Source organism: Panthera uncia, chromosome F1, assembly GCF_023721935.1.
Source record: "Panthera uncia isolate 11264 chromosome F1, Puncia_PCG_1.0, whole genome shotgun sequence".
NCBI classification, from domain to species: Eukaryota; Metazoa; Chordata; class Mammalia; order Carnivora; family Felidae; genus Panthera; species Panthera uncia.
The window spans coordinates 63,251,658-63,277,866 of record NC_064813.1 but is presented as its reverse complement, the minus strand read 5'-3'; the positions used below and the strand labels follow the sequence as shown (position 1 = coordinate 63,277,866).

The following is a 26,209-nucleotide window of genomic DNA, read 5'->3' as shown; positions in this document are numbered from 1 at the left end:
CCCCGAGATTGGTTATCTTGGTACGAGGCCGCCCACCCAGAAGGGAAGTGCTCCCGCCTGCTCTCCCAAGCACGTGGGGTCAATCAACAAGGCTTCCTCCCTCCAGCCACCACCACTGACTACTTCCTGCTCACTCACAGCCTGTCAATTCCTCCCCACCACTGCACCTTTGGCCCCTAGCCCCCAAGCTGATCTGGCCAACTGGACAGGGGCCACCTTGTCCCAAGCCTGCCCAAGGGGCCTCCCGCCCAGCCCCACCCTCCTCTGGCTGGGGGAGGGGGCCGACCAGGAGCACCAGGTGGGATGTCCAGTCCCTCGGGTAGCTGTGGGCACCGCCCGCATATCCTCCAAGGGCAGCTGTGAGGCCCCGTCCTCAACCCCAACCTACCCTCACCTAAACCACGGGAGCCAGAGAACAGGGAAGAAAATCAAAGAAGGGGGCGAGGATCGCAGCCTTTCATCTGAAATCCCTCCCCCCTGTACCAATCACCACGCTGCCCCCCACATTTCCTCCCTTCCCAGTGGAGGGCTCACGGCCCTAGACACAACCAGAGTCCATCCAAAAAAAGGCAGAGATATTTATTTAAATCAGCAAACTCAGGTTTTTCAAGCCCTAGCCACAGCAAGGGGAATGGAAAATGGGAAGCCAAGAGGACCCCTGCCAGGGGCCAGCTGCCTTGATGTGTGGTGAGTGCAGCCCGGCTGTGGCTGGGGAGGCTGGGGAGGCGGCCGCCACAGGCCTCTCCCTATAAATTAGGTCCCTGCAGCCACAGCTGGGGGCGAGGCATGCTTGCGGAAGGAAGGCCGGAAGGCGGCGTCCCTGACCCCCGGCCAAGGAATGGATTCAGGGCACGGAGCTCAGGGGTCGTGGGGAGAGAAGCCAAAGGGCAAGTGAAGAGGTATGCGGCTGGGGGGTGGCGAGGCCCCCAAATTTTGGTCCCAGGAGAAAAGAGGCCAGTTGTGGTTGGTCCAGTTTGGGTGGGTTTGAGGAAGGGAATGTATTAGTAAGCCCAGGGGGAGAGCCCGCCGTCGGGTGCCCCCCAGAGGAGGCAGGCCAGGCCCCCGCCCTGGCAGAGGGGAGTCTGCGAGCCCCAGGGGCTCTCGGGGAATGTCACTGCTGAAATATACATATATATTAACCATCCATGGGAGGGCAGGGCAGGGCGCGGTGGGATCAGAGGATCTGGCGGGGCATCCCGTAGCCGGTCATGCCTGCCTGGGACGCCCCGCGGTTGGTACCCATCTGTAGCCCGATCACGTTCTTGCCCTCTTGTAGCTGGTTGTCCGAGAAGTTGCGAGGGTTCTCCTTGGATTTCCTGGGCGAGAGAGAGTGCTGGTGAGAAAGGGGCTGGAGGCGGCCCCGGTGAGTGTCTTCCCTGGGGGCTCGGGTGCTGCCGCCAGCTTCGCTCCCCCCGGAGCCACCTCCCTCCCCGTGTCTCAGAAGGGACAGTCCCTTGCCGTCCCAGGAGAGCAGCGAGGACTCGGGATGGTGAGGGATGTAAACGTGCTTTGAGCGGGACCATTTTCTAGGGACGGGGACAGGCCCCGGGCGCCCCGCGATACTCACTTAGGAAACCAGTTGGGATCTCCAGAGAAAAGCCCATCGTCCCGGGCTACCGCCAGCCCACCCAGGTTCATCAGCGTCCGCTGCACACACGCCATGTTCTTTCCTGGGAAGGGGAAGGCGGTGTGTTGGCCTCGGCCGCGCCGGGGGCCCTGGGTGCCGGGGTTCCACCTCCACCCACGTGGTCAGCAAGCCTGGCTTCCCAATTCTTCTCCTCTTCATCCCCACACCCTCCACCACCCCAACCCCCAACACGGCCCACTCCTCCGTGAAAAACACACACACCCCCCCCTGTCCGTGAGGTGCCAGAAACCCACCCGCTTCTCCCTTCAAGACTGCCTAGCCCAGCCTCTGGCCTCCAGGGTGACGGCGCCCCGGCCCCGGCCCACCTTCCCAGAGGTCCACAGTCTGGAAGATGTCGGTGGTGTTGATGCCATAGCGTTCGGCCGCCTGTAAGAACTGAGAGATCTGCTCCATCTGCTTGAAGGCCATGGTGGAGGCCTGGATCTTCTTCACGGGGGCCTGCCCCTCGGGGTACAGCCCGTTGATGAGCTCACACAGCACCTGGGTGAGGACAGCAGGGGTGCAGAGGTGAGGCCGTGCTGCTGCCAGAGACGCTCAGCCCCCGAGGTTCCTGTCCTACCTGAAGGCGCTCCGCCTCCCCCGGGAGGGATGCCCGGGCTCCCTCCTGCCCAGCCCCTGCCTCTGAACCCAGAGTGAAAGCCTTGCTGTCCCAGCATCACTGCCTAGAACACCCCCCTCCCCCCCACCCCGGTTCTTCCCCGTGTCCCCTCGGGCCTCCCTTCCACTCCGTGGGAGGGAGGAAAACACGGGTCCTCTGCAAGATAGGTGCCCAGGCTGAGGAGGAAGCGGGACGGGTGTGCCCGCAGTTCCGCAGCTGAAATAACCCCAGGCCCTCGCAGGCCCGGCTCCGTCCCGGGCACTTGCAGTCAGAAGGGCCCAGCGCTCACCGTGCCATCCTTGAGCCAGTTCTGGAAGTTCTCGCGCCCAGGCTGGGGCCGGCCCACATCCTTGCGGCACTGGCTGGTGATCCACTGGATCAGGATCTGCTCCAGGTCTGCGTCATACTGTTTCTCGATCTTCTGCTGCACCTCCCGGCTCAGGCCGTAGGCAGGTCCCCTGTTGGCCATTCCAAAGGGCAGCGGTGGCTGTGGGAGCTGGGGAGAAGACGCGGCCGGGACCGCAGTCAGTTCTCTGCAGCCCGCAGGGACACACTCCCTATCCCCTGGAGACCCGCCATCAAAGGAGGGAACTTTCACCCTGACTCCGGGGCACAGGTCAAGCACTGCTCAGAGCTCTAGGGTTAAGGGGCCACACAGGCCATCTCTGGATTCCCCCAACCCTATGACAAGCAGTCTGTTTGTTACACTGAGTCCTCCCATTAGATTTCATTTGAAGAGCCCCACTACTCAGATGAGACAGAAAACCCACTGGAAGAGAATCTGGGGTAAATGAGGCCAAGCCGGGGGGTTCAGCTCCTCATTTGGGGGTGGTCAGCTTTAGCAAAGGCAAGCTGGCCATTCTAACCCTTCAGCCCTGGGGAGGAAGATGATTTGGGGAGAGGAGGAAGACCTGGATGGCTTGGCAGATCTCTGCCAGGAGCTAGGGCACTGGACACAACTGCCCTCAGTTAGCTACTGGCTTTCACTGAGCACCCACTATTTGTGCTGGGGGTTGCGGGAGAGACAGAAGCCTTGGGTCCCAGAATGCCAACAGAGAGACCAAGTGAGCACCCAGGAAAGGGTAAGGCTTGTACACGACAAATACCGCACAGGCCTACACAGTCAGACCCTACATCATGGAAATGCAGAAGAGAGTGTGGGTAGAAGCAACCTGGAAGGCTTCCTGGAAGAGGAGGTCTAAGTAGGTCCTTAAAAGATTTCGGCACGCAAAAGGAACCTCCCACGAGAAACCACTGGGCAGTCCAAACAAATTCTACTTTCCTTTCTAGAAGCTGTGGTGGGCAGAATCATGGCCCCCCAGAGGCATCTACACCCTAATTCCCAGAACCTGTGAATGTTATATGGCAAAAAAAAAAAAAAAAAAAAAAAAAAAAGCCTTGCTGATGTCACTGAATGAAGGGGAGAGTCCCCTGGACCATCCAGGTGGGCCCAGTGTCCTCACAGCCAGGGGTCTCTATAAGCGAAGGAGGGAGGTAGGCAAGTCAGAGCAGGAGATGCAAGAAGAAAGCAGAGTCAGGTCAGGGTCAGGGTCAGGCCCACGTCCTGGACAAGGCCCGGAGAGGGATTCTCCCCTAAACTCCCCAAGGAGGAACGCAGCCTCACTGACACTTTGGTTTTACCAGTGAGACCTCCGGGGGGATTTCTAGAGCTGCACGATGTGCTTTAAGTCACTAAGTTTGTGCTCATTTGTGAGGGCAGGAATAGGGAACTGACACGGGAGCCTCGGGTGGTATTTTTAGGGAAACCTGGGAGGGGAGGGAGGGTTGGGGAAATGCACAGGAGGGTTTAGCTTCATTTGAGGACCTCACTTAGGAAGAACTGGGTGGTTTCCAGACCTGGCCCGTGGGCAGTCTGTCCCCACCTACTACCTCACTACCTAGGTGCCCCCTCCGGGACCCCATGGAGCTGTCTCAGGAATGCTACTCATGCAAGGGGGAGCCAGGACCAGAGAAAGGACAGGACCTCAGTTCCTGTCCCCATCCGCTCTATAAATGAGCTTCCCTTTCCATTCTGAAATGCAGCCAGCTGCCTGCTGCTCATACAGGGGGAGTCCCCAGAACAAGCACCTATGTTCAAGGACAGGAAAGGGAGACACTTTTGCCCCCCACATCCGGCTCTAGACCAGGTCAGACTTAAGGGCTGAAGTCACTCAGCCTCCCTCTCTCCCACACACCCCAGGTTAAACAATCCTGCCCCCCGCCATGGGTCTTGGGGCTCAGGAGAAGAGTCAGGTCACAGGGGCAGAGTCACCTCAAACCCCTCTGGCCGCTCAGCCTTGGGTCTCAGGCTAGTCCCCTCCCCCGCACTCCAACATGGCTGTTCCTTTCCACTCCAGCTTATCCAGCAGCACATTTCCAGAAGGAATCCTCCCCACAAATCAGTTATTTTTATACTTCATTAAGAGCAACCCACCCCCCCCCCCCCGCCCCGCTTCCCCTTCCCCCCCTTCCCCTGCCTAAAGGCTGGGCCAGATAAATGTCGGTCTGGGCCTTGACCCACATCACCAGGCACACACACACACACACACACACACACACACACACTCAGCTGGGGGAGGGCAGGCTGAAGCCTGTGGAGCAAGGAGGACAAGTGTCTCTCCTCCCAGCCCAGCCTCAGCAGCCCAGGGCCCCTGGTACACAGGGGCATGTCCAGGAGACCTGAGATGAAGGGCAGAGGTGGGGGCCTGCAGCCACCAGTAAGCCCCCTTTTCTTGGCCCAATGTCTAGACCTCTCTTCTGGGAGCAGCTTCACTACGGTCCCCTGGGCCTCAGGGCTGTGTCTCCTTGGAGCCACGTGGCCTGAGGCCAAGGGATCACGATGGCCGGGGAGAGAAAGGGCAGGAGAATCATTAACCCAGGCAGCAGGGTTAGCGGGGGAGAGCAGTGGAGAGCAGTGTCCCCTCCATAGGGGCAGAACGGACTTGGCCTCCCAGACCCACCTCTGGGCACAGGGAGGACGCTGAGGGTCCCTCCCCAACTCTGGAGACTGGACCCAGCTCCACTCTGGGGCCACAGCCCGTGAGCCCTGAGGTGCCACAGCTGTGGGGCAGAGATCTGGGAAGGGGAGGGGCCTTGGGAAGGGGCGGGGCAGCCCAGCCAGCCTGTCCACAGCTGTTTCTCCTCCGGCTCCCTGGGGTAGGCGCCAGCCGATGGGCCGTGGCTGGCCGGCTGGAGCTGGGGCGCCCACCCTGGTGACGCCCAGGGGACCTTCCGCAGCCCTCCCTCAAAGGAAGGGAAGACAGCCAGGTGCCTACTGGGGTGGGGAGCGGTGTAGGAGATGCCTGGAGCTGGGGGTCCAAACAGAGACGACCGCTGAACCACCTGGGGGGCGGGCCTGGCGCGGGAACAGCCCTCACCCCCACCAGAGACCCGGGGCAGGACGCTCACCTCGCCCCACCCCACGCAGATGTCAAGGGAAAGGGTCCCTGGCTGGGGTGTTTGGTGCGGAAGACAGAGACTCTCCATTCATCGTGCACGCGGGGGAACTTCCTAACTCAGAGTCGGGGGGGGGGGGGGGGGGGGGGGGGGGGTCGGCGCTCTTCTGAAAGGGCGAGATGGGGGTCTCTGTCCCCAAAGTGAAGCGCACAGGAAGCAGGCGGAAGCAAGGATGGCGGACACCTGTGACCAAGGAGCCACGCGGGGCAGCCCCCCCACCGTCAAGTCAGTGAGCAGAAGAGAAAGCTGAGGCTGCACAAACAGGAAGCCTCAAGGCTCGCGGGAGGAGGGGTGAGGTGGGGGCCGTTGCCATGGCTTCTGTGTACCAAACACAGGAACCCGGCCAGGGTGGGGGCACCAGGCAGAGACACGCACTCCACACACATGGAGTGGTGACGAGGCTCTGGGCACCGGGGCCCGCAGGCGGCATCCTTGGAAAGGGGCCCCTGGCCGCGTTCTCAGGTGTGGACAGGTGCAAGGGATTCCGCAGCGGGGGAGGCGGGGGGCAGCTGCGGAGGCCATGGGGGGGGCATCTGGAGGAGTGCGAAGTTACAAGTTTGGGGGCAGAGAAACAGACTCCGGGAAACAGTTCAGGAGAAGAAATGCCCCGAGAACCGAAGGCCTGTCCTTCGATCCTGGAGGGAGAAGGGCTGGGGTGGAGAAAGCAGCAGAGGCCAATCCCCAGGGGGCAGGAGAGGGCTGGGGCTCTGGAGGGGGGGGTGCAGTCGGCCAAAGACGACCGTGCCGCCTCCGCGGGGCGGACCCCCCCCTCCCCAGCCTGCCTTGGCCTTCTCTGTAGCTGTGGGTCTTCCCGGGGGACTAGGGAGGAGAAATGGGGGGTGGCGCCGGAGAGGGGGAGCTGTCCCTCTCTTTGGTGCTCCGCGGTCAGAACTCGGGAAAGCCCATCCAAGCCACTGGGCCCCCCCCCCCCCATCCCCGGGACCCTCACTCCCGCCACGCTTTCTGCTCCCAGATGCCAGGCTCCCCCCAGAACTTCCCGGGCACGGGCTGCAAGGGGGCTCTGGGAGGCCTGCGGGGCCGGGAAGGCGGCCGTCCACTTCCGGTCCTGCAGGACCGGCCCCGCCGCCCCGCCTCGCCACACCCAGGGCCGTTACAGCCGGATGAGTCACCCACAGCCCGCCGCTGGGGTGACGCAGTGGTCTGGGCAGCCCGCCCGCCCGCCCGCCCGCGGCCCCCGCCGGCTTTCCCAGCAGCAGGGGGCGCGGGGTGGGGGCCCCGGCCGGCGGGGGGGGGGGTGGACCGGAGCTCCTGCAAGCAGCCCCTCCCCACACCACCCGCGCGCGCCTGCGGCGACCCCCCGAGGTCGGGGGCCTCTCCTCCCCAGCCCGCGACCCCGAGTCCCCAGGAAGACGGCCGGCGGGAGGAGGCACAGAGAGGGCGGCCCCCGCACGTGCTCCTGCAACCGGGAAGCTCGGGGTCGCGGGGAAGCTCGGGCGCGCGGTCCCTCGTAGCCCGCCAGCCACGCCCCGACGCCCTCCGCTCGTCAACCCCGACGGCCCGGTCCCCATTGCGGACGGACGCCCCGTCGGTGCACCCGCACCCTCGCCTGACCTCATCGCCCGGCAATGCCGGGTCGGGGCTTGGGGACAGGACCCGACAGCACCGGGCGCGCAGAGCCGTCGTCGGACCCTCGCGCCGGCCCCGGGAGCAAGTCGCCGGCGCGGGCCTCCCGCTTCCCGGAGGCGCGCCCCCCGCCCTCCCCCTGCTCACCGTTGGCGGGCCGGCACGGCGCACTCTGGGCGGGGGCTGCGGGCCGAGTGGCGCGCCCGGGCCGGGCCGGGGGTTTTCAGCGGCTCCCGCCTCGGACGGGGCGGACCCGGGGCGGGGCGAGCGCCCAGAGGCTTTAAAGGCGCCGCAGCGCCGGGGCGGAGGGCAGAGCTTGGGGAGAGGGGCAGTGGGCGGGAGGGTCTGGGGAGTCGGGCCTCCGCGGGCGGCTGCAGTGGTCTCCACCCAGGAGAACCACCGTCTGCACCTGGGAGCTCACAACGTGTGCCTCGGTGGGAAGCTTTTTGCCTGGAAGATTAGCGCAAGACTGTGGGCGTGTTTACGTGGGAAGAAGCGTCTTGATTTAAAAAGGGTGGTTAGGTAAACGGAGGCACGGGAAGACCCCACCCCCACCCCCCACCTCCAGCTGGCTAAGGTGGGACAGTACCGGGGTGCAGGCCAGGACAGTACCCGCATGTGCTCCCGCTCTCCACCTACTTCAGGCCTGGGCAGGAACTGACAGTGAGGTCATTCTTTGCCCCCGGGGCCCAGGAGGCGTGACCACTGTTGGGACCCAGGGTTCAGACCTGATTTCTTCCCCTTAGTCTCCTCCTCTCTGACCCGGCATCTCTTCCTAATCCTGGAGGGATCAGAAGAGGAGGCCTTAGGGGAGGAGGGGGAGGCTGGCAGTTCTGTGTCTGTGAATGGAGGGCAGCATAGCTTAGGGGTTGAAGGAGCACCCCTCTTCTGGCTTCTGCTGAGCAGTCCCCCTGGGGTGGAGTCTCTGCCTACACCCACCAGTGCGGTTCTTCCTGTAATGCAGAAGCTACTGTTTGGCCTGGTTTCCAAGGACATCCACCACCAGCGTCCTTCCACCTTTCTGTGCCTCGTTCCCCAATCCTGCCCAGCCCTGACAGCCAGGTCCACCAAGTGATTCCCTGGGCGACCCACTGTTCTCACTCCTCTGTGCTTTCTGCCTGGGATGCTTTCCCTCCCTTGACCCACTTCTGATCTGCTCTACCCCATGCCCACTGTGTGACCTCTGGGCAAATGACTGAAACCTCTATGCTTCAGCGGGCCAGCCTAGAAAACAGAGAATTCTACCGACCCCATGGTTACAGAAAAGGAAATGATATACATGAATAGCCTAGAGCAGTGCCTGGCCCATAGCAGGTGCTCAGCGACACTAGCTATTACTGTTAGTTACTCCCATCCCGTGAGGAGCTCCCCAGGGGAAGCACTGTCCCCAGTTCGTGCTGTAAGCACTCATTGTTTGTGGGCTCCTTCCTCTGTGCTACCACAATATCCAACACCTAGCTTTATCACAGAACTTATCACATCACACCGTAACTGTTTCTTTGCCTGCTTCACCAACTGGCAAAAACTCACCAAGGGCAAAGGCTTGACTTCGTGAACTTTGTTTTCTCAGCGTCTAGCTCAACGGTTGGTCTTTAGTAGACGCCCTCAGCAGGCACTCAATAAATGCTTTTTGAAAGGATGTTGAGTGCAGCCCTGTCCACTCAGGAAGGGCCGCCTCCTTTTTAAGGGTTCAGGGCTTTTCCTACCTCCCTCTCAGATGCAAAGGCAGAAGACACACAGAAACATTTGTCAGACTTTCTTTATTCACCTGTAAAAAACCTCACCCACACCACAAACACCATCACCGTCACCACACACACTCACACACACACGGGCAGATCTAAGATCCCTGTCCCAGTCCCCGGACTCCGGGGGCCCGGCATATACACCTCCTAGCAAGCCCACCCAAGCCCACCCAAGCCCACCACCACCAGAGCTGCAGGAGCAGTGTTCCAGGCTGGAGCTAGGGCTTGCTGGGGCCTCCCCTCTGCAGGCTCTGTGTGCCTTCACCCAGCCTCCTATCAGGCGCTCTCACAGCAGAGTGGCCTGTTCGGGGTGGGGCACTGGCTGTCTATAGACCGGTGGCCGGACCCTAGTGGCATCGCGGCGGCGACGGAAAGCTAGGAATTCCTCCCGGAGGACAGCACAGCGGGCCTCGGGGCCAGAAGCACGGGCAGCATTCAAGAGGCCACCCTCCTCTGGAGTCTTCACATCTGCAAGAGGGGGGCACAGCAAGGACAGGGCTGGGGGTCACTGGTGCAGATGAGCCAAGGGAGAGCAGGAGGAGCAAGGCTGGGGCCCGGGGCCCGGCTGGGAACAGACGGGGGGAGACGTGGAACGGGGGGTGCCGCACCGCCTTCCTGGGGGGCTCACGCACCTAGCTCTGGCTCAGCTTCAGGTCGGGGTCGAGGGCCAGCCGCACCCAGGTGCAGAGTCTCCAGCAATTCCATGTCCCCAGGGAATTCTGAGTCCCACTCATAGTTTTCATCCACAGATGTGTTCCTCCTGTCACAGGGGACAAATGCGTGGTATGGCGAGAAGAACAGAGGGTGAGCAGAAAAGCCCAAACCCAGAGTCCCCCAACTCAGCTTGGGCCATGGGTTTCCCCCGAAGATCCCCAGACCTCGGCAAAAGCTTCTAAAAGGAGACAAGTTCTCCTGGTCCCAGGGTGGGAGAGCCCAGAAGGCACAGTGTATTAGGAGAGGGGTGGGGCAGTCTGGGCAGGGACTGGAGCCAAGGTGGGGAAGGGCAGGGACTGTCCTCACCTCTTGCTGACTGTCACCACGTGTTCCCTTCGGGGCCACCTCTCAGGGCCACTGGCCCAGCTGCCGGTGTCTCCCGGAGCAGGGCTGAGGTAGCTGCCTCCCGCAGAGGGGGCTGTGGAGGGGGGCCGAAGGAACGAGGCGCTGCCCCGCCCGCTGCTCTGGCTGGTGAGGCTACCCCGAGGGGCGGCAGGGAGAAGGCTTGGCAGCAGCCGTTCCCTCAGTGTCCAGTCGGCCAGTGCCGTGTACAGGGGCTCTGGGGTGGCCCCGGCCCCGACCACAGCCCCAGGAAGCGCTGCCCTGGGGGACACGGTGGCGGAGTCCAGGGGCTGAAGGAGAGATGAGGTGGGGCAGGGCCGGGTATCCATGTAATCTGGGGGTGGAGCAGGCCCGGGCTCCTCGAAAGGGGGCCAGTCCCCGTCCACATTCATCTCCCGGAAGAAGGGCAGGCTCAGGTACTGAAGCAGGGGTCCTGGACCAGACAGAGGACTGGGCGGGGCCTCGGGAGGGGGCCCCACAGGGCTGATGTCTGCAATGCAGAGGGGCTGGGGCATCCCACTGGGGCTGCTGCTGCTGCAGTCATAGGACCTGGCCTGGTGCTGGGATGGGGTCCGAGGTTCAGCTCGCTCAGAGCCTGACCTTTCCTGGGGGGTCCCGGCGCTGGGTCCCATCACAAAGCGGCCGTCTGGTCCCCGGCAAATGGGCTCCAGGGGTAAGGGGCCCCGGCTAGGTGGAGGATCCGGAGGGGGGCTGGGGGGACCAGCGGGCTCCCCCCAGAGCAGACTCTGGCGCAGGCTGGGAACTGGGGAGCCCTGGAGCTTCAGCTTTGCCACGCTGTCGGGACTGCCCGAACCCGGAGCAGAGCTGGGGAAGGACAGGGGATCCGGCTCTGTGGCAGGGAGCCAGGCCCCTTCCCAGGACCAGCCTTGAGAGGTTTGGTGAACAGAGCAGAGCTAGGGACAGCGAACAGACACCAGGACCCACGTGGTGGAGGGGTGGCAGAAAGGCGCACAGGCAGCAGTGGGCAGCCCCAGGCTGGGACCTCTGCACTCCCACCCTCACCTCCTTCCAACTTCTGTTCCGCCCCTCCCCGCCCACCCCAAGGCACCACCGAGGAGGCCAAGACAGCGGGCGCAGAGGGAAGGCCGAAGGAAGCGTAGGAGGTGGAGGGACTTACTGCGGAGCTGACTTCCCGGGCGGGGAGAAGATAAGAGGCGCATCTGTTCGGGCAGAACCAGAGGTGACACCGGCAAACCTCAGGCCCTCCAGAGCCCCAGGCGCACAGCCTCACCCAACACCCGCCGGCAAACCCTCCCCGCTGGGGACAGGCAAGTGCGGACAGACAGGACGCACCTGCCCTGCGCGGGAGGCGGGTGGCCACCTCCGGGGGGCGGGGCTGGGGCGGGAGGCGGGGCCCGCGGGGGCGTGGCCTCGGGGGCCTACCTTGGCGGAGGCGCTTGCGGCGGCGGCGGGCTGCCCTGCGCCGGTTGGTCAGGCAGGCGGCCAGGACGCTCACGAGGACAGCCACGCCCAGGAAGCAGACCCCGCCCACCACGCCGGCCAGGACCGGCTGGGGCAGGAGGCCTGGCAGCTGCGTGCGGGAGGGGTACACCTCCAGGCCTGGGCGAGGGGTCACGAGGGGCGGTCGGTGCCCGCGACAGTGGGCTCAGCGCCCCCCCCCCCCCCCCGTGCTTACGCTCTGCCCTCCCGCCGGGTTCTCACCGGAAGTGGACACGTTGGCCGTGTTGCTCGGATCGCTGACATAGCTGCCTGCGAGGGCCACGAGGCGGAACTCGTACAGAACGTCCTGGGGGTGGGGGTCCGGGGAGGGGGTCAGGACCCAGCACCGCCCACCCCAGCTCTGTCCAGAAAGACTGTGCAGTTGGGAAGGGAGGGTGAGAAGCCCAGGTTTGGGGAACGGAGCCGGGGCCCGGAGCACCGCGGGGAGGAACCTCCCGGTGCCTGCCTCCCACACATACCTTGATGAGTCCAGGTACCAGCAACTGCATTTCTGTGCCTGCCACGGCCCGGTCTAGCACCTCCCAGCCCTGGGAGCCTTGCCGCCCCTCCAGGACATAGCCATCCAGTGTTTTAGGGACCAGTTCTGGGGGATCCCAATGCAGGAGCACCCCCCGGGGTGTCCTCACTGCCACCAGGCCTCGGGGAGGTGACAGGGCAGGTGACATCTCAGTGGGCGGAAGACTGGGGGCAGCTGGCGTGGTGGGAAGCCCTAAGCAGGGCAGACAGGCATGAGATGGGGCTCCCAGGACCCTTCCACAACATGCCAACCCCTCTATTCCCCGCCCCCAACTCCATGCTCAGCCATTCTCCCAGAGCCCCTAAAGACACCCCCGAATCACGTTCCATAAACCCCTGTGGACCGCAAGCTGCCCGGCTCCTCTGCCCTCTCCCACCCAGGTCGTGCCAAATCCAGGTTTTCCCTATCAGTCCTATCCCGTCCGGTCAGATGCTGGCGTTGGGGCGGGGGGAGATCTCTCACCCTCGGGGGCAGACAAGACGATCTCACTGAAGGGCCCACTGCCCAGCTTGTTCTGAGCTAGAACGCTGAACTGGTACTGGATATGGGGCTGCAGCCCCAGCACCAGGAGGTAAGCAGCCCCCACAGGCACTGCCAGCGACACCCAGTCATGGTGGGTTCGGTCAGGACGCTTGGCCCTGGAGGACATGAGGAAACGGGGGGACTTCGTTACTAGGAGGGCCAGGAAGCTCTGGAGTCCAGAGACTGACCTGTCCCCTCCCCTCAGCCGTCCAGGATCTCGGCACCTGGGCCCTGAACACCAAAGATCCCCCTGGAAACAGGGCAGCAGAATTAGGGCGGGCCTGGGATGGAAGGGTGGGAGGAAGGGCAGAGGGCCAGAGGGAATCGGGTGGGGGGACAGGAGCGGCAGATCACTCACAGTGGGGTATACCAGACACTGAATCTCTGCAGATAGCCACCATCAAAGCCGGGCTCCCAGGAGACATTGGCACCCTTGGGCAAAGGTACCACGGACACATTGGTGACAACGTGTGGGCTGGTGCCTGGGGAGGGGGAATTGAGTGGGGGGGGGAGGGGAGGCTGGTCAGGTAAAGAGCTAAGGAGGGTTCCCAGGGCCTCTGACCTCCAACCCATCACCCCAGGGCCCCCTGCCCCCCATCCCCATGTGGACCTCCAAAAATGATTCTCCCGTCCCCTGTCCCACATGGGTTCCTCTAGCCCCCAGCCTGCTCTCCAGCCACTAACCCAGCACGTAGACATGTGTGGAGGCGGCCACTCGGGCCACAGCATTGCTAGCGGTGCACTCCCAGCGCCCATGGGCCTCCTTGGTCAGCGGTCGCAGGATGAGGCTACTGTTGCTGCCCACCTGGGCCTGGCCCTGCGGCCCCCGGCCCACCTACGGAACCACTGGTCAGCCCTGAGGACACATGCGGCCACCCCTCACCGAGGGCAGCTCCAGCGTCCTCCCCACCCTGCCTCCGATGGCTCCCTCCTTCCCGCAGAATGACGAGAGGCAGGGGTGCAGAGCGTGTGCACATGGGCAGAGCGGGGCTAGGAGCCTTACCTTGGCCCAAGAGATAGCAGGAGGGGGGTCTCCCTGGGCAGAGCAGGGGATGAGTAGCTCCCGCCCTACTTCTTGGAAATATTCTTCCTTAGGTCGTTCTAGAAAAGCTGGGGGAGCCTGCAAGCCAGATCTGGCATTGGGAGGGGCCTCCCGCACTGCCATCTAAGGGCCGCTCCCCTCTCTGGGGCTCCCATCACACCCCATCTCCCAGGGTCTCCCTACCTGTTGTCTCTGCTCCCCGGCGGGGCTGGAGGGAAATGGGGGTCTGGGAGGCCTCTCTGGGGGGTACACACCTCCCCGGAACACCCTTCACCCTCCCCTCTGCTTCACACCCCTTTTCCTCGAGGCCAAGGTTAGCGAGTTGGGCAGGCAGGTATCTTACTTTGGGGACGTACGCGCCCCTCACACCCCACCTCGCCAGCACCACCTCTACAGAAATCGCCGGCACGGAGTCTGACAGCTGCCGCCGCCACCGTTGGACTCCAAAGTGACTGCTCTGCCCCCCTCGCCAGGGCGCCCGCAGCCACCCTCACCTTGAGCAGCACGCGGGTCACCGGGGAGGGCCCTGCAGTACCGAGACTGTTGTAGGGGGTGCAGGAGTATTCTCCCAGGGCATCCTCGTTCCCCAGGGCGATGATCAGGGAGCCCTCGGGGCCCTGGGACCAGCCAGGGAGCTGCGGGGAAGTGAAAGCGGTTCAGCAGAGGCTGGAGAGGAAGGAGAAGGCCACATCCCTGCAGAGGACTCCTCCTCCAGGCCTGACCCCTCTCTGAACTCCAGGCCTACGCTTCCCTTTCCAGCGGCGCCCCCTGGAGCTGAGCCCTGCCTGCCGGGGTGTCCGGCACCCGGTAACGAAAGTCAGCATCTTCCACTCCAAATCCTTTCCTTTCCCTGCCTTCCCTGTTGTTTGTCAAGGGCCCCACTGTCCCCACTAACCTGGACTGCTCACTCCCCCGTGGAATTGCTCACCAGATCTCTCCTCCGGGAAGGCCTCCATCTAGGCATGAAGCCCGTCCACGCCCAGGACCCCCTCAGCTCTCACCTGGACCACTTCACAGCCTCTGAACCCCTCTCCCTGTGTCCACTCTGCCCTCCATCCACCCGACAGACTCAACTCCCGCTCACAGCTCCAATGCTGTCGCACCACCGCTCAACAGCTTCACTGGCTCCAACTGCCCGCAGACTTTTTTTGTAACTTCCAACAAAAACGTACCCAGTCCTCCCATCGCAGAAGCCCCCGGGGACGGGGACACTAGGATTAAAAGATGTGGTGGTCGCCCACGAGGGCGGACAAAGACCCCAACTGCTTGTAAGAACGTAATATTCACTTGGTACCCACGCTTCTCCCTCTTGGCCCCAACCTGTTTCTCCGCAGCACCGTGTACCCACGGGCATGTGGCTCCCCTCAAACTCGAGGACTCGTCACACCCTACACGCGAGGTACCGTTTACTGCCTCGGGGCCCTGGTTCCTGCTCCGAACGTCTGTCCACCCCCCCAAGGCCCATCACCAAGGTCCCAGAAGTTGTTGCTGATCTGTCCTCAACCAGCCCTGGCCTTCCAGCAGAGTGTCTGTCCTACCCCTTCTAGGCTGTGCCCTCCTTCAGGACAGATGCTGTGCTCCTCCACAAACACCCCCACACAGCCCCCCAGGGAAGGGGTGTATCCCTAGTCACTGACTTGAATTACACTGAGCTAACTCCACCCCAGCTGACCTGCCCAGGATCACACCAAGCCACACTCTTCCTTCCCCCCCCACCGCCCCGGAGGTCTGTACCTTATCCAGCTGCAGGGCCTGCCCATCCTTGGTCCAGCTGACGAAGAGCAGTGGGGGGTTGGCGCGGACCGGGCACCGGATCACCCCCCGCATGCCTACGGGCAGGGGGGTCTCAGGAGGCATCGCTGTCACCTGCGCTGGGTCTGGTGGGGGAAGCAGTGGCAGGTTGTGGGGCAGGAACTAGGCCTGGCCCAGGGGGAGGGAGCAGGCTTGGGGAGGGAGCCGGGTGAGGCTTACAGAGCACAGTGAGGTAGGCAGAGGCCGAGGGCGGGCGCTGGAGGCCGTTGCTGGGCACGCAGGTGTAGCGGCCTGCATCGTCCGGCTGGGCGGCCAGCAGCCGCAGGCTCCCGTCTACCAGGATCCGCACTCGGGGCTGCAGGCGGCTGCAATGTGGCACGTGTGGGCAGGGGTCCAGGCTCGCTGAGCCGGGGGACTCCTCCAAGGCTGCCCGCCGGCCCCCGCCCACCCCCAAGCCCCACCTAACGTGGAACACGTTGACGCTATCCTGGAACCAGCTATAAGTGAGGTTGGTGGGGTACGCCTCAGCCCGGCAGGCCAAGGAAACATCCTGGGAGGCATTGACCGTGCTGTTCTTGGGGGGCACCACGATGACCGGGGGGCCTGTGGGGGAGCACATGGGAAGAGAGAGGCCTCAGCCCTGAGGTCCCCTCTACAGTTCTTCCTGCCATCTGCCCTCTGGCATAGGGGAACTGAAACAGCCCTAACCCCTGTACCTCACGCAAGTTCCTTCTCTTCCCCAGACCAGATCCCCTTCCCACCAGGGACAACCCAATTCACCCGGACTCCCCCGCCTAGAACCTGCGTGTGTGTGTGTGTGTGTGTGTGTGTGTGTGTATGTTGGGGAGGGGGAGGCAGGCTCACTCTCTGCTCATTTACCCTTTACCTCCCTCCACTGTCGCCTGCTAAATCACCTCCACGTGTCCTACCCTAATGTAGGTGCCCAACACCTCACCAGCGGATACAGCACGATCCCCGACCGAGGCTCCCCCATCTGGCCACTCCAGCGGCCATTCGCACAGAGACACCCCCTTTGGCCAGAACACAACGCTTCTGTTCAAGAACTCACAACTCCTGGGGCGCCTGGGTGGCTCAGTCGGTTGAGTGACCGACTTTGGCTCAGGTCATGATCTCACAGTTTGAGAGTTCGAGCCCCATATCGGGCTGTGTGCTGGCAGCTGGGAGCCTGGAGCCCGCTTGGGATTCTGTGTCTCCCTCTCTCCCTGCCCCTCCCCCACCCATGCTCTGTCTCTCTCTGTCTCCGAAATAAATAAACATTAAAAAAATCTTTTTTTTCAAGAACTCACAACTCCTGGCTCCCACCACATCAAGCTTGAACTTCTCGATCCAGCCTCGTGGGCACTCAGGATCCAACCCCTCCCGCCCGGCCAACCGTCTTTTCATACGCCAACCCTTAAGAACTCTTTTAGCTCAGTGTGGGCGTGTCGTGCCCCCGAGCCGGCTGCACGCCTTTGCTCTCAGAACCCCCCGTCTGGAAGGCTCTTCCCACAGAGTCTGGCCAGGCTGCATCATCCCTGCAAATCCGTCTCTCCCTTCTACTGCCCCACTGCTCTCTCCCCTCCCCGGACTCCGCTGCCTGGGTCGTCGGGCATAGGAGGTGACGATCCGAGCCGGGGGGCCCTATAGGACACGACAGACACGCGGGGCGCTCCGCTGAGCACCTCCCTGCACCATTTCTTTTAATCCTCACAAGAGCCTTCTGTGCCAGGAATTACTGTCTCCACAGATGAAGCAGTGGAGGCCGAGAGGCAGAGAGAAGTGAGGGCCCAAAGTTAGCAGGGTAGGCAAGACTGTTCAGGCCTTCCTGACCCTGGCAGGCTTGGCCCTTAACAGTTCCTCAGCGCTGCCTTCCCACAGAACCAGGGAAAGTGACACTTCACTAACTCATCTGCCTTCCCTTTAGAAGAGGCTCTCCGAAGGCAGAGTCCAGGCCATCTCTTAGCTTTCCTTCTAGACGGAAGGTCTCGGACAGGAGGTACTAAGTGCTGATCACTGTACTCAACTGAACCTGATTAAATTCTCAACCTAGTCCTAAAATGTAGATATGAACCTCTTTATATATAGATGAGAACCTGGGGGGCTGGGGGGGTTACACACCACACTGCTGGGCCCTAAATATCTACTCGTCCATTCACTGCTCCTTTTAAAATTAAGATGCTGGTTTTTAGAGGGGCGCCTGGGTGGCTCAGGCGGTTAAGCGTCTGACTTCGGCTCAGGTCGTGATCTCACGGTTGGTGAGTTCGAGCCCCCCATCTGGCTCACTGCTGTTAGCGCAGAGCTCACTTCGGATTCTCTGTTCCCCTCTCTCTGCCCCTCCCCTGCCTGAACTCTCTCAAAACTAAATAAAACATTAAAAAAATTATATATATATATATATATAGAGAGAGAGAGAGAGAGAGAGAGAGATGTGGTTTTAGAGCACCAGCCTGCATTGGTAGCTCCCTTTCTCTCCACGCCCGTGTCCTCTCCTGCTACATGCACCCCCAGCCACAGGTCAGAGCCCCCCCCCATACAGGTCCCTAGTTCCGGCCCGCAGCACCCCCACCAGAGCACCTAGCACCAGAAGCTGGGTGGCGTGGGAGGCACTGCCCTCGGTGCTGGAGGCTTGACAGGTGTAGACCCCAGAGCTGCGGCGTTCCACCCGCCGGATCCACAGCGTCCCATTCTGCACCTAGGGTAGGAGGGGATGAGGAAGGTTCCTCCCCGTCCCCTGCCTCCCCTTCCCTGCCTCCCCTTCCCTCCCTCCCGCGGGCCTCAGACCCTGCACTTCCGAGTCTGGCCGGCAGAGGGCAGCAGCACCCCAGGCTCAGGAAGCCAGTGAGGCGTCCCTCCCTGGCCAGTCTCCCAGCTCGGCATTTGGCCCTGGGCCTCTAGCCCCGCCCCCCAAGGCTCCCCCTCACACCCTATCAGGCCCACTTAGCCCAGCCCCGGGACTCACTTGCACCTGGCCCTGGCCCTGGCCAAGATCCTGTCCTCGGAGCTTCCAAGTCACATGAGGCTGTGGGCTGCCACGGGCCACACAACGCAGGGTCACAGGCTCCAGTTCCTGAACTTCCAGCACCTGGGGAGGGGTCTCCAGGAACTGAGGGGGTGCTGCGGAGAGAGAGGCATCAGGGGATGCCAGAGGGGCTCTCAGTCCAAAGAGCAGGGACACCGGTCAGGGCTGCAGGCCTCAGCCCACCGGCCGGCCCCACTGCTCGGGAGTCCCCAGCCCAGGGCCACCCTGCCTGCTGAGCTCAGGCCAAGTGAGGGTGGCACCAGCCCATCCCCACACTGGCCTGCAGACTTAGCAACTGGGGCTGTGCACAGGAGGGGTGTCAGAGCCGGGGGAGAGCTAGTGGCCCCTGGCACTGCTCTGGGGGTCCGGAGGCCTGGGTCCAGACTCCACTCTGCCCCTAAGCAGCGGCAGGATCCAGTCTCCTCATCTGTGAAAGGGGAAGGATTCTGACCTTCCTTCCTTCTTAGGGTTGACAGAATTCATGAGGTCCGGGGTGAAAAGGTATTTTGAGAAAACAAAACACGGTCTCAACACGTGAGTCGTGTTTCGCTCAGGGCCCGGCAGCCCCCTACCCATTCCCCTCTCCCGGCCAGAGAGGCAGGGACGGGGAAGACAGAGGAAGTTCCAACACTGGAGGGCAGGCGTGGCGGTGGAAGGGGCAAGATGCAGACAGTGAGCCAGCAAACAGGAGTGTCCGCGAGGGTGGGGCCCCGGAACCACCCCCCCCCCAGGGCCCCATCATGCGCCCCCCCCCCCCCGACCTGCCCCCAGGTTCATACAATTGACTGTGAGGTGCACCCAGGAGCCGTTAACAGAGTCGTCCTCAGGGCTGTGCTTGTCCAGGAAGAGCACTCGGCACTCGTACCAGCCCTGGTCTTCCACTCGGAGCCCCTCAATCCGGAGAGATGCCCCCTTCTGCAGCCGGACTCGCCCTGGGGGAGGAGCCCCAAACCCTGGTCACGCTGGTTACTCTCAGAGGTCAAGAACGAGGCCCTGTCTCCTCCAGTCACCCTGATCCAGCGGGGACCGGAGAGACACAGGTGGGGCTGGGGTCACCGAGGGCAGATCCCTCCATTCAGCCCCGGATCACTCCTGCCTTTTAGCAGCTGAGATCCAGTTTAGACAAAGAGAAACCCAGAGTGGTAGCAGGTGCACAAGACACCCTACTGAACCACAGGTGGCTTCAAGGACCGTTGGGAGAAGGGCGGTTTAAGAGCCACACTTAGGGGCGCCTGGGTGGCTCAGTCGGTTAAGCGTCCAACTTGGGCTCGGGTCATAATCTCGCGGTTCGCGAGTTCGAGCCCCGCGTCGGGCTCTATGCTTATAGCTCGGAGCCTGGAGCATTCTGTGTCTCCCTCTCTCTCCGCCCCTAACCCACTCGCATTCTGTCTCTGTCTCTCTCAAAAATACACATACATTAAAAAAAAAAAAAAAATTAAGAGCCACACTTAGTCTCCTCGTGAGTCTTACAGGATCTGCCCCAGCCCTGGGCTCTTCGGAGGGGCAACGTATGGCTCCTGGAGGACCCCTCCCGCCAGAGCACTGGCCCTGGAAACCTCAGCAGTGTTTGGGGCCCAAGCAGGGACCCAGACCTCGCCTACCAAAGCCCCTAATCCCTCGGGGCTATTATCAACGGCCTAAGCGCCTTAGGGTGGCCAGAGTCCAGCCCAGCCAGGCAGCAAGGTCAGCAGCCTCCTCACCCCATCCCTTCACGCCCCAGGGCACCCGGGGCCCCGGCTGACTGGCCACACGGAGCTCCACAAAGCCACACGGCCACAGCACAGGCAGACACACACGCCCACCCTCCGTCAGCATCCACTACGCCACCAGGTTCAGACTGAGGCTGCCCCCCACATCCCTCGGCCCCCTCCCCACACAGCTTCGGGGGTCACCGGCAGTGCCGCCTAGTGAGAAAGGCCCACACTCGGGAGCCAGGGAGACCCAGAGCCCAGCTCTGCGGTGTATTCCCTTGGGCAAACTGGCCGACTCGGGTTTCATCCGGAAAAAGAGGTGAAGACCAATCTGGCTGGGGAGGGAGGGGGGAAGGGACGCGGGGCAGGCAGGCGGCCCACTGCTCACATACTGAACAAACAGATGAGCACAAGGTGTGAAATCAGAAGCGGGACTCGATCTCGGGCCTCCCCTTACCTGGTGGCAGGTCCTCTCCGCCCACCCCCAGCAGCGGCTGGCCCCACCGCACACCACACCACCCTGCCGGCACCTGGGACTGCCTAGACCCCTCTCCGCCCACGTCTGCCTAGACGTCACCGCCCACGTCTGCGTGTTCAGCACGGGTGATCTTTCCAAAATACAATCTAAGCCTGCAGGGATATAATCTAATGCCGTCAGGGAAGAAGAGGAGACTGAACGGTCTGAGGCAAGTCTTAGGCAAGGGACTTTTTCCTTCCAAGGACGAGGTCCAGGGGTGTGGACTCTCCAGGATGGGCGGGCCTGTTTCCAGGGCTAGGTGTTGAAATCTCCACCTAGGAGATAAGCCTAGGCCTTGCAGGTAAATATTTAACACAATCACACCCTTCCACACACACCCCCTTCGGGATCCCTCCGTAACCCCCATCTGCGTGGCCACGGAGCCCTGCGACCCCAGAGTGCAAAGTCCCCTTAAGTTCCAAAAGATAGCCACTTCTCATTACGGTTGTCTTTGAGCTCCACGAAAAAAGCAGGAAGAGGAAGGGATATTGAGCACTGAATGTGGACCATGTAACATTTAATCCTCGCAGGAAATCCATTCGAGAGGAAAGGACGGACACGAAGCTTCCTTCCAAAATCCCACGGCTTGTAAGTGACAAAGTCAGGCCTTCTTTCTCCAGATGCGGAACACTTTCCAGTGCACCGTGGGGTTAGGATCAAGTGACGCTCAGGGCACACAGCACTGACCACATCCAGGGTGTTCCCACTCAGGGCGTTGGTGGTCAGCGGATAACGGTTCTAAATGTCTGCGGATCTGAACATTCAAGGAGGCATACTGCGTGCCCTCTCTTTTCTGGGAGATACGGGCTGCTAGACTTGTGGCACAGCACAGGAAGATGGCCAAGGGCAGGCAGGCAGTCCTGAGTCCTCCTGAGTCCCGGGCCCCTCCCGGAGGCCCACCCTCCCCCCCGCGCCCCGCCCCTCCCCGCACATGCAGGGGTGCGTAAAGGAAGCGGGAGACACTGACTGCTCTCTCCAGCTCTCAGAAGGCAGAGAACCCACACGCACGTGCATGTACAAGCTCACATACACAGTTCAAGAGATGCTCCTTGCTGTGTTCAGAGGTTCCAAGGACCACAAAGCGAGAGGACTACTGCTTCCCGGGAGCTGTGACCACAAGGAAGGTTTTGCAGGAAAAAAGGGGAGAGGCCTGGAGGGTGGAGTGTTCTGAGAATAAGAGAATTGCCTCGGGGCGCCCGGGTGGCTCAGTCGGTTAAGCATCCGACTTCGGCTCAGGTCATGATCTCGCGGTTTGTGAGTTCGAGCCCCACGTCGGGCTCTGTGCTGACCGCTCAGAGCCTGGAACCTGCTTCGGATTCTGTGTCCCCCTCTCTCTCGACCCCTCCCCCGCTCACACTATGTCTCTCTCTGTCTCAAAAATAAATAAACACTAAAAAAGGAAGGAAAAAAAAAGAGAACTGCCTTGCAGCAAACAACTCGGGACAGAGAGAAAACTCATGCCTTTCTGCCAGCCGCGCTGTCACGAAGTTCCCAAGAAAGACAGCATGAAAGTCAAAGACCAAGTCAGCGCGAGGGTTAGGAAGGTGTCCCAGCCTGTTCTATACCGCTTTTCACCACTTTGTGCTAGTCTGTAAATCCCGGCCCCTCCGCCAGATGGATTCTGGAGTCCTCAAAGGTTGGGAGCTGGGGTCTCAGGCGTGGTCCCTCCCACGTTCTAGGCCACCAGCCTCACACACGCAGTCCCAGACCATCTCTCCTTCACTTGCCCAGAGGGCTTATGACAGGACGGCATTGTCCTTAGCAACCTCCACCTCCCGTTGCTTAGCAACTGCGGTTCGGAGTCCCCTGCACAAAGGCCGAGAGGCCCCTTAGACGGGAGGCAGTAAGAGAGTTAATGGGCACAGGGCCCTCCCCCCCAGCTCTGACTCCCCAGACTGGCTGGACTAGCTACTGGGGGGCGGGGGCAGGGGTGGGCACTAAGGGCAGGGGCAAGAAGAAGCCCTGGGGTTATGGCTCACAGTTCCCGCAGCTCAGAGCCACACGGAGAAAGGAAACCCACAGGTAGCACCGTTGCCAGCCGGCCAGCCAGCGGCTTGTCTGCCCGAGGGATCCCAAGACGGGTAGAGAGAAGGACAGTTAGGAATCCCAGGAAAATTCCTCTCCCTGCTCCGCTCCACCTGCCCCTGCCCTGTCCTCAGTCAGGCAACATTCTGTATCTACCCAGCCTCAGCCCTCAGCCCAAACCCCTCCCGGCCCAGCCCCGGCCCCGCAGAGGCAGGGAGGGCGGGCTGGTGGGCACGGCCAGTTTTTTTTGTTTGTTTTTTTTTTTCACCCCACTTGTCCTAATTGGGCCCTGCTTTCATCAGCTCTCACGGGGCTTGTGTAGACACATCCGCTCCCACCAGGCTGTTTGCCAACAACTGCCCACGGTTTGAAAATAAACTCTCCCTCCGGCGGCACCTGCCTGAGCTCAGCCTGCCCCTCAGGGACAGCTCAGCCAATCCCAGAGCCGCTCTCAGGATTCAAACTAAAGAGGGGAAAGGTGGGGGTCCCCTCCCCCATCAGCGTCCCCAAGGTGGCCTTTCCTGGGTTTCCCTCTAAAGACTGTCTGGCCCAGCAGCCCCCAGCCCTCGCCTCGGGCCCTCCCACACGCTGCCCTCTGAGGCCTGCACTAAACCGCTCAGATTAAGACTCCATTCGGGATTAGGAGGAAGCCCAGCCCTCTGAGGGAGCCAGCAGGGGTGCGGAAGGCAGCTCCGGGTGGAGGGGGGAGGGTCCATACATTAGAACAGAAGCCACATAACCCAGTCTGGCCCCTGACCCTTAGGGACCCTGGCCCTCCCCAGCCCCCCCTCCGTGCACACGCACCTCTGGACGGAGACCCCCCCCCCCAGCCTCCGCTGGAGAAGCACACAGGCCACAGACCCACCCACCCTGCTGCCCGTCAACCCACCTGCCAGCCGCCTAGAGCCCCCCAACTGGCATGACGCAGCGGGGGAGGGGGAAGGCAGAGCAGTTAAGAAGAGGTCTTGCCCTCCCCCCACCCAGCCCCCCCTCTGTTGGGGTGTTCACAGTACCTCCTGATCCCCCTTGTCTTACCCACGTAATCGGGGTCAATTCTGGGAGAGTAGAGGCCGAACTGGATGAAGATGGGGAGCAGGAATCCAAAGCGCAGCCACTCGATGACATGTAGCGGGGGCCGGCCAGCCGGGGGCAGCAGGTCACAGCCCAGCACCGCACTGTCGCCAGCCCGGCCCACCACTGACCCCACCTCAGGCTTCCCTCGACCTGCGCGGACAACAGGGACCAGAATCAGGGCAGGGACAGGAGGCTCCCTCAGGGTCTCTGCGCGATCCCTAGGACTCTGTGAAGTGGCTGAGAGAAGCCTCGACTTCTCCAGAACCAGCGCTCTTCGTCCCCTACCCCGCGTGCTCACAGAGAACCCTCCCCTCCCCCGCCCCGGGGAATGCCCCCCCCCAAGGCCGGCGGGGAGCTCTTGAGCCCAGGGAATCCGGCTCACCGTCAGCCCCCTGGCTGATGACCAGGCTGAGGACGGCCAGACCGAGGCAGCAAACCATAGCCCAGCTGCCTGCTCGGCCGGCCCCTCCTATCCACGGGGCCCAGACGGAGGGGCCCGGGAGGTGTCCACAGCCCAGCAAGCCCCGGGAGGGATGCCTTCTGATCCGGTAGCAGGTTTCAGCTCTCACTCTTCTGCACGGTTAGGGCTTGGCTCACGTAACACCTGATGCAGCCGCTCCCTGGAGCACCACCAGATCTAAACACAAAACGCAAGGCAACATGCCGAGTGGGCCAATACTGGGAACCAGAAGAAACCCCACCGTCAGAGACAGGCCAGGAGGAGAGCAAACGAAGAGAGAGGGGAGCAGAGGAGCAGGGGAGGGACGCAGATACCAGAGATCTTGCCGCCCTGGGGGATAAGGGCCGGGGTGGGGGCTCTGGGAGAACCAGGGAGCACTGGGTGGGGAGTCCTGACAGGGGAGGACACGGGGAGGGTGGGGCAGAGGAGTTGGAAAGATCTGAAGAGAAGCATTCTGGGGAAACCCGGGTTACTGACGTGCCCGGAAAGCTGAGCTTGGAAAAAGATTTGTCAGAAAATGGGAGATGAAGGGTCCCCATGGCTCAGCCCCTTCTCTGTTCTCTCCCTAGTCCTGATGCTGATAACAAGTAGCAGATCGCCAGAGAGAACCAGGATTACTCCTTCACCCCACAGTGACAAATAAGGACCCTGCTCAGGGCTTGCTCAGGGGCACAGAGCCAGTGAAGGGCAAAACCTGGGCGGGAACCACCAGAAAGCGGCCCCCAGGGAACCCACGCACACAATCCCTTGCCCACCTCCCCAGCCTCTGTGACTCCTGGAAGCTGGGGAGGGACGCCGTATCTCTTTCTCCACTCAGCCTCCCAACACTGCTTTAGCAGTGACTGAGTCAGGCAGCGGGGCGAGGAGATGCCTCCCCCACCTGCTGGAACTGGGGGCCGGGATGGCACCCTCCAGGCCTGGGCAGGTCCCGGGACAGGCAGCTGGCACCACTTTCCCTTCATGATGCTGCCAAGCAGCCCTCGCTCCGCCAGACAGCACGACCCGAGTGCCTCATCCCAAAGCTTCCCATTCGCTCTCCTCCAGTGTCCTCAGGGCCCAGACTTTGCCAGGCTTTCCCTTCCCCAGCCCTAGAGGCATGGTCCCTGAAGCCGGAAGCCTGCCAGTCCCTAGTGAGTACAAAGTGAGCCCTGGGGTGCGCAGGGTGGGAACTCCCGTGGGCCCCAGAGGGTGGTCACAGTGGGCTGGGGGCGGGACTGCTGCGGCCTTGGGCCCCCGCAAATCCAAGCGGACTCTGCTCTGGCCTCCACCCCGCTCCCGGCCTCCCAGTCCGGACTGGCTGGAAAGCATCCCGCCCCCCCCCCCCCCCCCCCCACCCCGTGTCTCTCAGCCCGACCCCTGCCTCTACTTAATGGCCCCGCGTATGTAACTCCGCACGACTCACCAGCAAACCTTCCCCTGGCTTCCCTCTGCCCGCGGCGGGCTCTCCCATTCTTCCCCGAAAGAGCTTCTCCCAAACGGATGGAGCCCCAGTTCCCTCGCGGCTCAGCTTTCCGAGCACCCTAGTAACCCGGGTTTCCCCAGCATTCCTCTGCTTTCCCTATGATCTTCCAACTCCTCTGCCCACCGCGCCCCCTCCCCATGCCCTCACCCGTCTGGTCTCCCCACCAAGTGCTCCGATTCCTGCTATCCCTTCTTTCTCCCCCCCCCCCCCCCCACCTCTCCGCAAATTCCCATTTTCCACACCTGATCTCCAACTGCACCAGGTCCTCCGCGGTTCCAGGCACTCCCTTCCCGTCGCCCGCAGAGTCCCCACCCATCCTCTCCGCGGGAATCGCCCTCCCGAAAATTCTCCGGCCCCAGCCCACAATACTCTCCGGATACCCCACCCTCAATTCCCTTCTCCTTCGCCTGCTCCGGACCCCTGAACTTCCCCCCCTTGCTTTTGGACACCCCCCCCAAGACCCACCCCCCTGCACCGACGCGCGCGCGCACACACACACACACACACACACACACGCACGCGTTACCTCCAGTCGCCTCCGGTTCTCCGGGAATCCCCC

At 62.4% G+C, this 26,209-nt stretch overlaps 2 protein-coding genes and 1 long non-coding RNA gene across 4 annotated transcripts; 1 reads left to right on the top strand and 2 right to left on the bottom strand.

Annotated features, from left to right (window-relative positions):
• Positions 1-561: 561 nt before the first annotated feature.
• On the bottom strand, positions 562-7,507 carry TAGLN2 (transgelin 2). Its single transcript, XM_049634714.1, has 5 exons — positions 7,434-7,507; positions 2,536-2,742; positions 1,954-2,128; positions 1,568-1,670; positions 562-1,316 (listed from the first exon to the last, which is right to left on the bottom strand). The coding sequence occupies exons 2-5, from the start codon at positions 2,713-2,715 to the stop codon at positions 1,175-1,177; spliced, it is 600 nt and encodes a 199-aa protein (XP_049490671.1). The 5' UTR covers positions 2,716-2,742; positions 7,434-7,507; the 3' UTR covers positions 562-1,174.
• Positions 7,508-9,029: 1,522 nt separating this feature from the next.
• On the bottom strand, positions 9,030-26,071 carry IGSF9 (immunoglobulin superfamily member 9). Of its 2 annotated transcripts, none has more exons than XM_049634711.1 (21): positions 25,893-26,071; positions 24,111-24,365; positions 23,690-23,878; positions 19,201-19,353; positions 18,362-18,516; positions 17,977-18,094; positions 15,864-16,005; positions 15,622-15,767; positions 15,385-15,527; positions 14,145-14,285; positions 13,612-13,728; positions 13,293-13,443; positions 12,967-13,090; positions 12,549-12,724; positions 12,028-12,278; positions 11,771-11,855; positions 11,492-11,668; positions 11,226-11,268; positions 10,052-10,912; positions 9,664-9,791; positions 9,030-9,499 (listed from the first exon to the last, which is right to left on the bottom strand). In XM_049634711.1, the coding sequence occupies exons 2-21, from the start codon at positions 24,166-24,168 to the stop codon at positions 9,318-9,320; spliced, it is 3,540 nt and encodes a 1,179-aa protein (XP_049490668.1). In that variant the 5' UTR covers positions 24,169-24,365; positions 25,893-26,071; the 3' UTR covers positions 9,030-9,317. The 2 variants fall into 2 exon arrangements, with proteins under 2 accessions (XP_049490668.1, XP_049490669.1); XM_049634712.1 differs by lacking the exon at positions 25,893-26,071 and adding an exon at positions 25,591-25,838.
• LOC125925618 (uncharacterized) lies at positions 14,272-14,912 on the top strand. Its single transcript, XR_007458887.1, has 2 exons — positions 14,272-14,457; positions 14,599-14,912. It is a non-coding gene; the product is annotated as an uncharacterized LOC125925618 (long non-coding RNA).
• Positions 26,072-26,209: the final 138 nt, after the last annotated feature.

Coding starts and splice junctions, on each gene's coding strand:
- TAGLN2 (XM_049634714.1), bottom strand. CDS start 2,715: ATGGCCAACAGGGGACCTGCCTACGGCCTGAGCCGGGAGGTGCAGCAG. Junction 2,129..2,535: donor ACTGGCTCAAGGATGGCACG/GTGAGCGCTGGG, acceptor GTCCTCACCCAG/GTGCTGTGTGAGCTCATCAA. Junction 1,317..1,567: donor GATCCCAACTGGTTTCCTAA/GTGAGTATCGCG, acceptor TCTCTCGCCCAG/GAAATCCAAGGAGAACCCTC.
- IGSF9 (XM_049634711.1), bottom strand. CDS start 24,168: ATGGTTTGCTGCCTCGGTCTGGCCGTCCTCAGCCTGGTCATCAGCCAG. Junction 15,768..15,863: donor GTCAACGTGTTCCACGTTAG/GTGGGGCTTGGG, acceptor GCCACATTGCAG/CCGCCTGCAGCCCCGAGTGC. Junction 14,286..15,384: donor AGGCCCTGCAGCTGGATAAG/GTACAGACCTCC, acceptor ACTTCCCCGCAG/CTCCCTGGCTGGTCCCAGGG.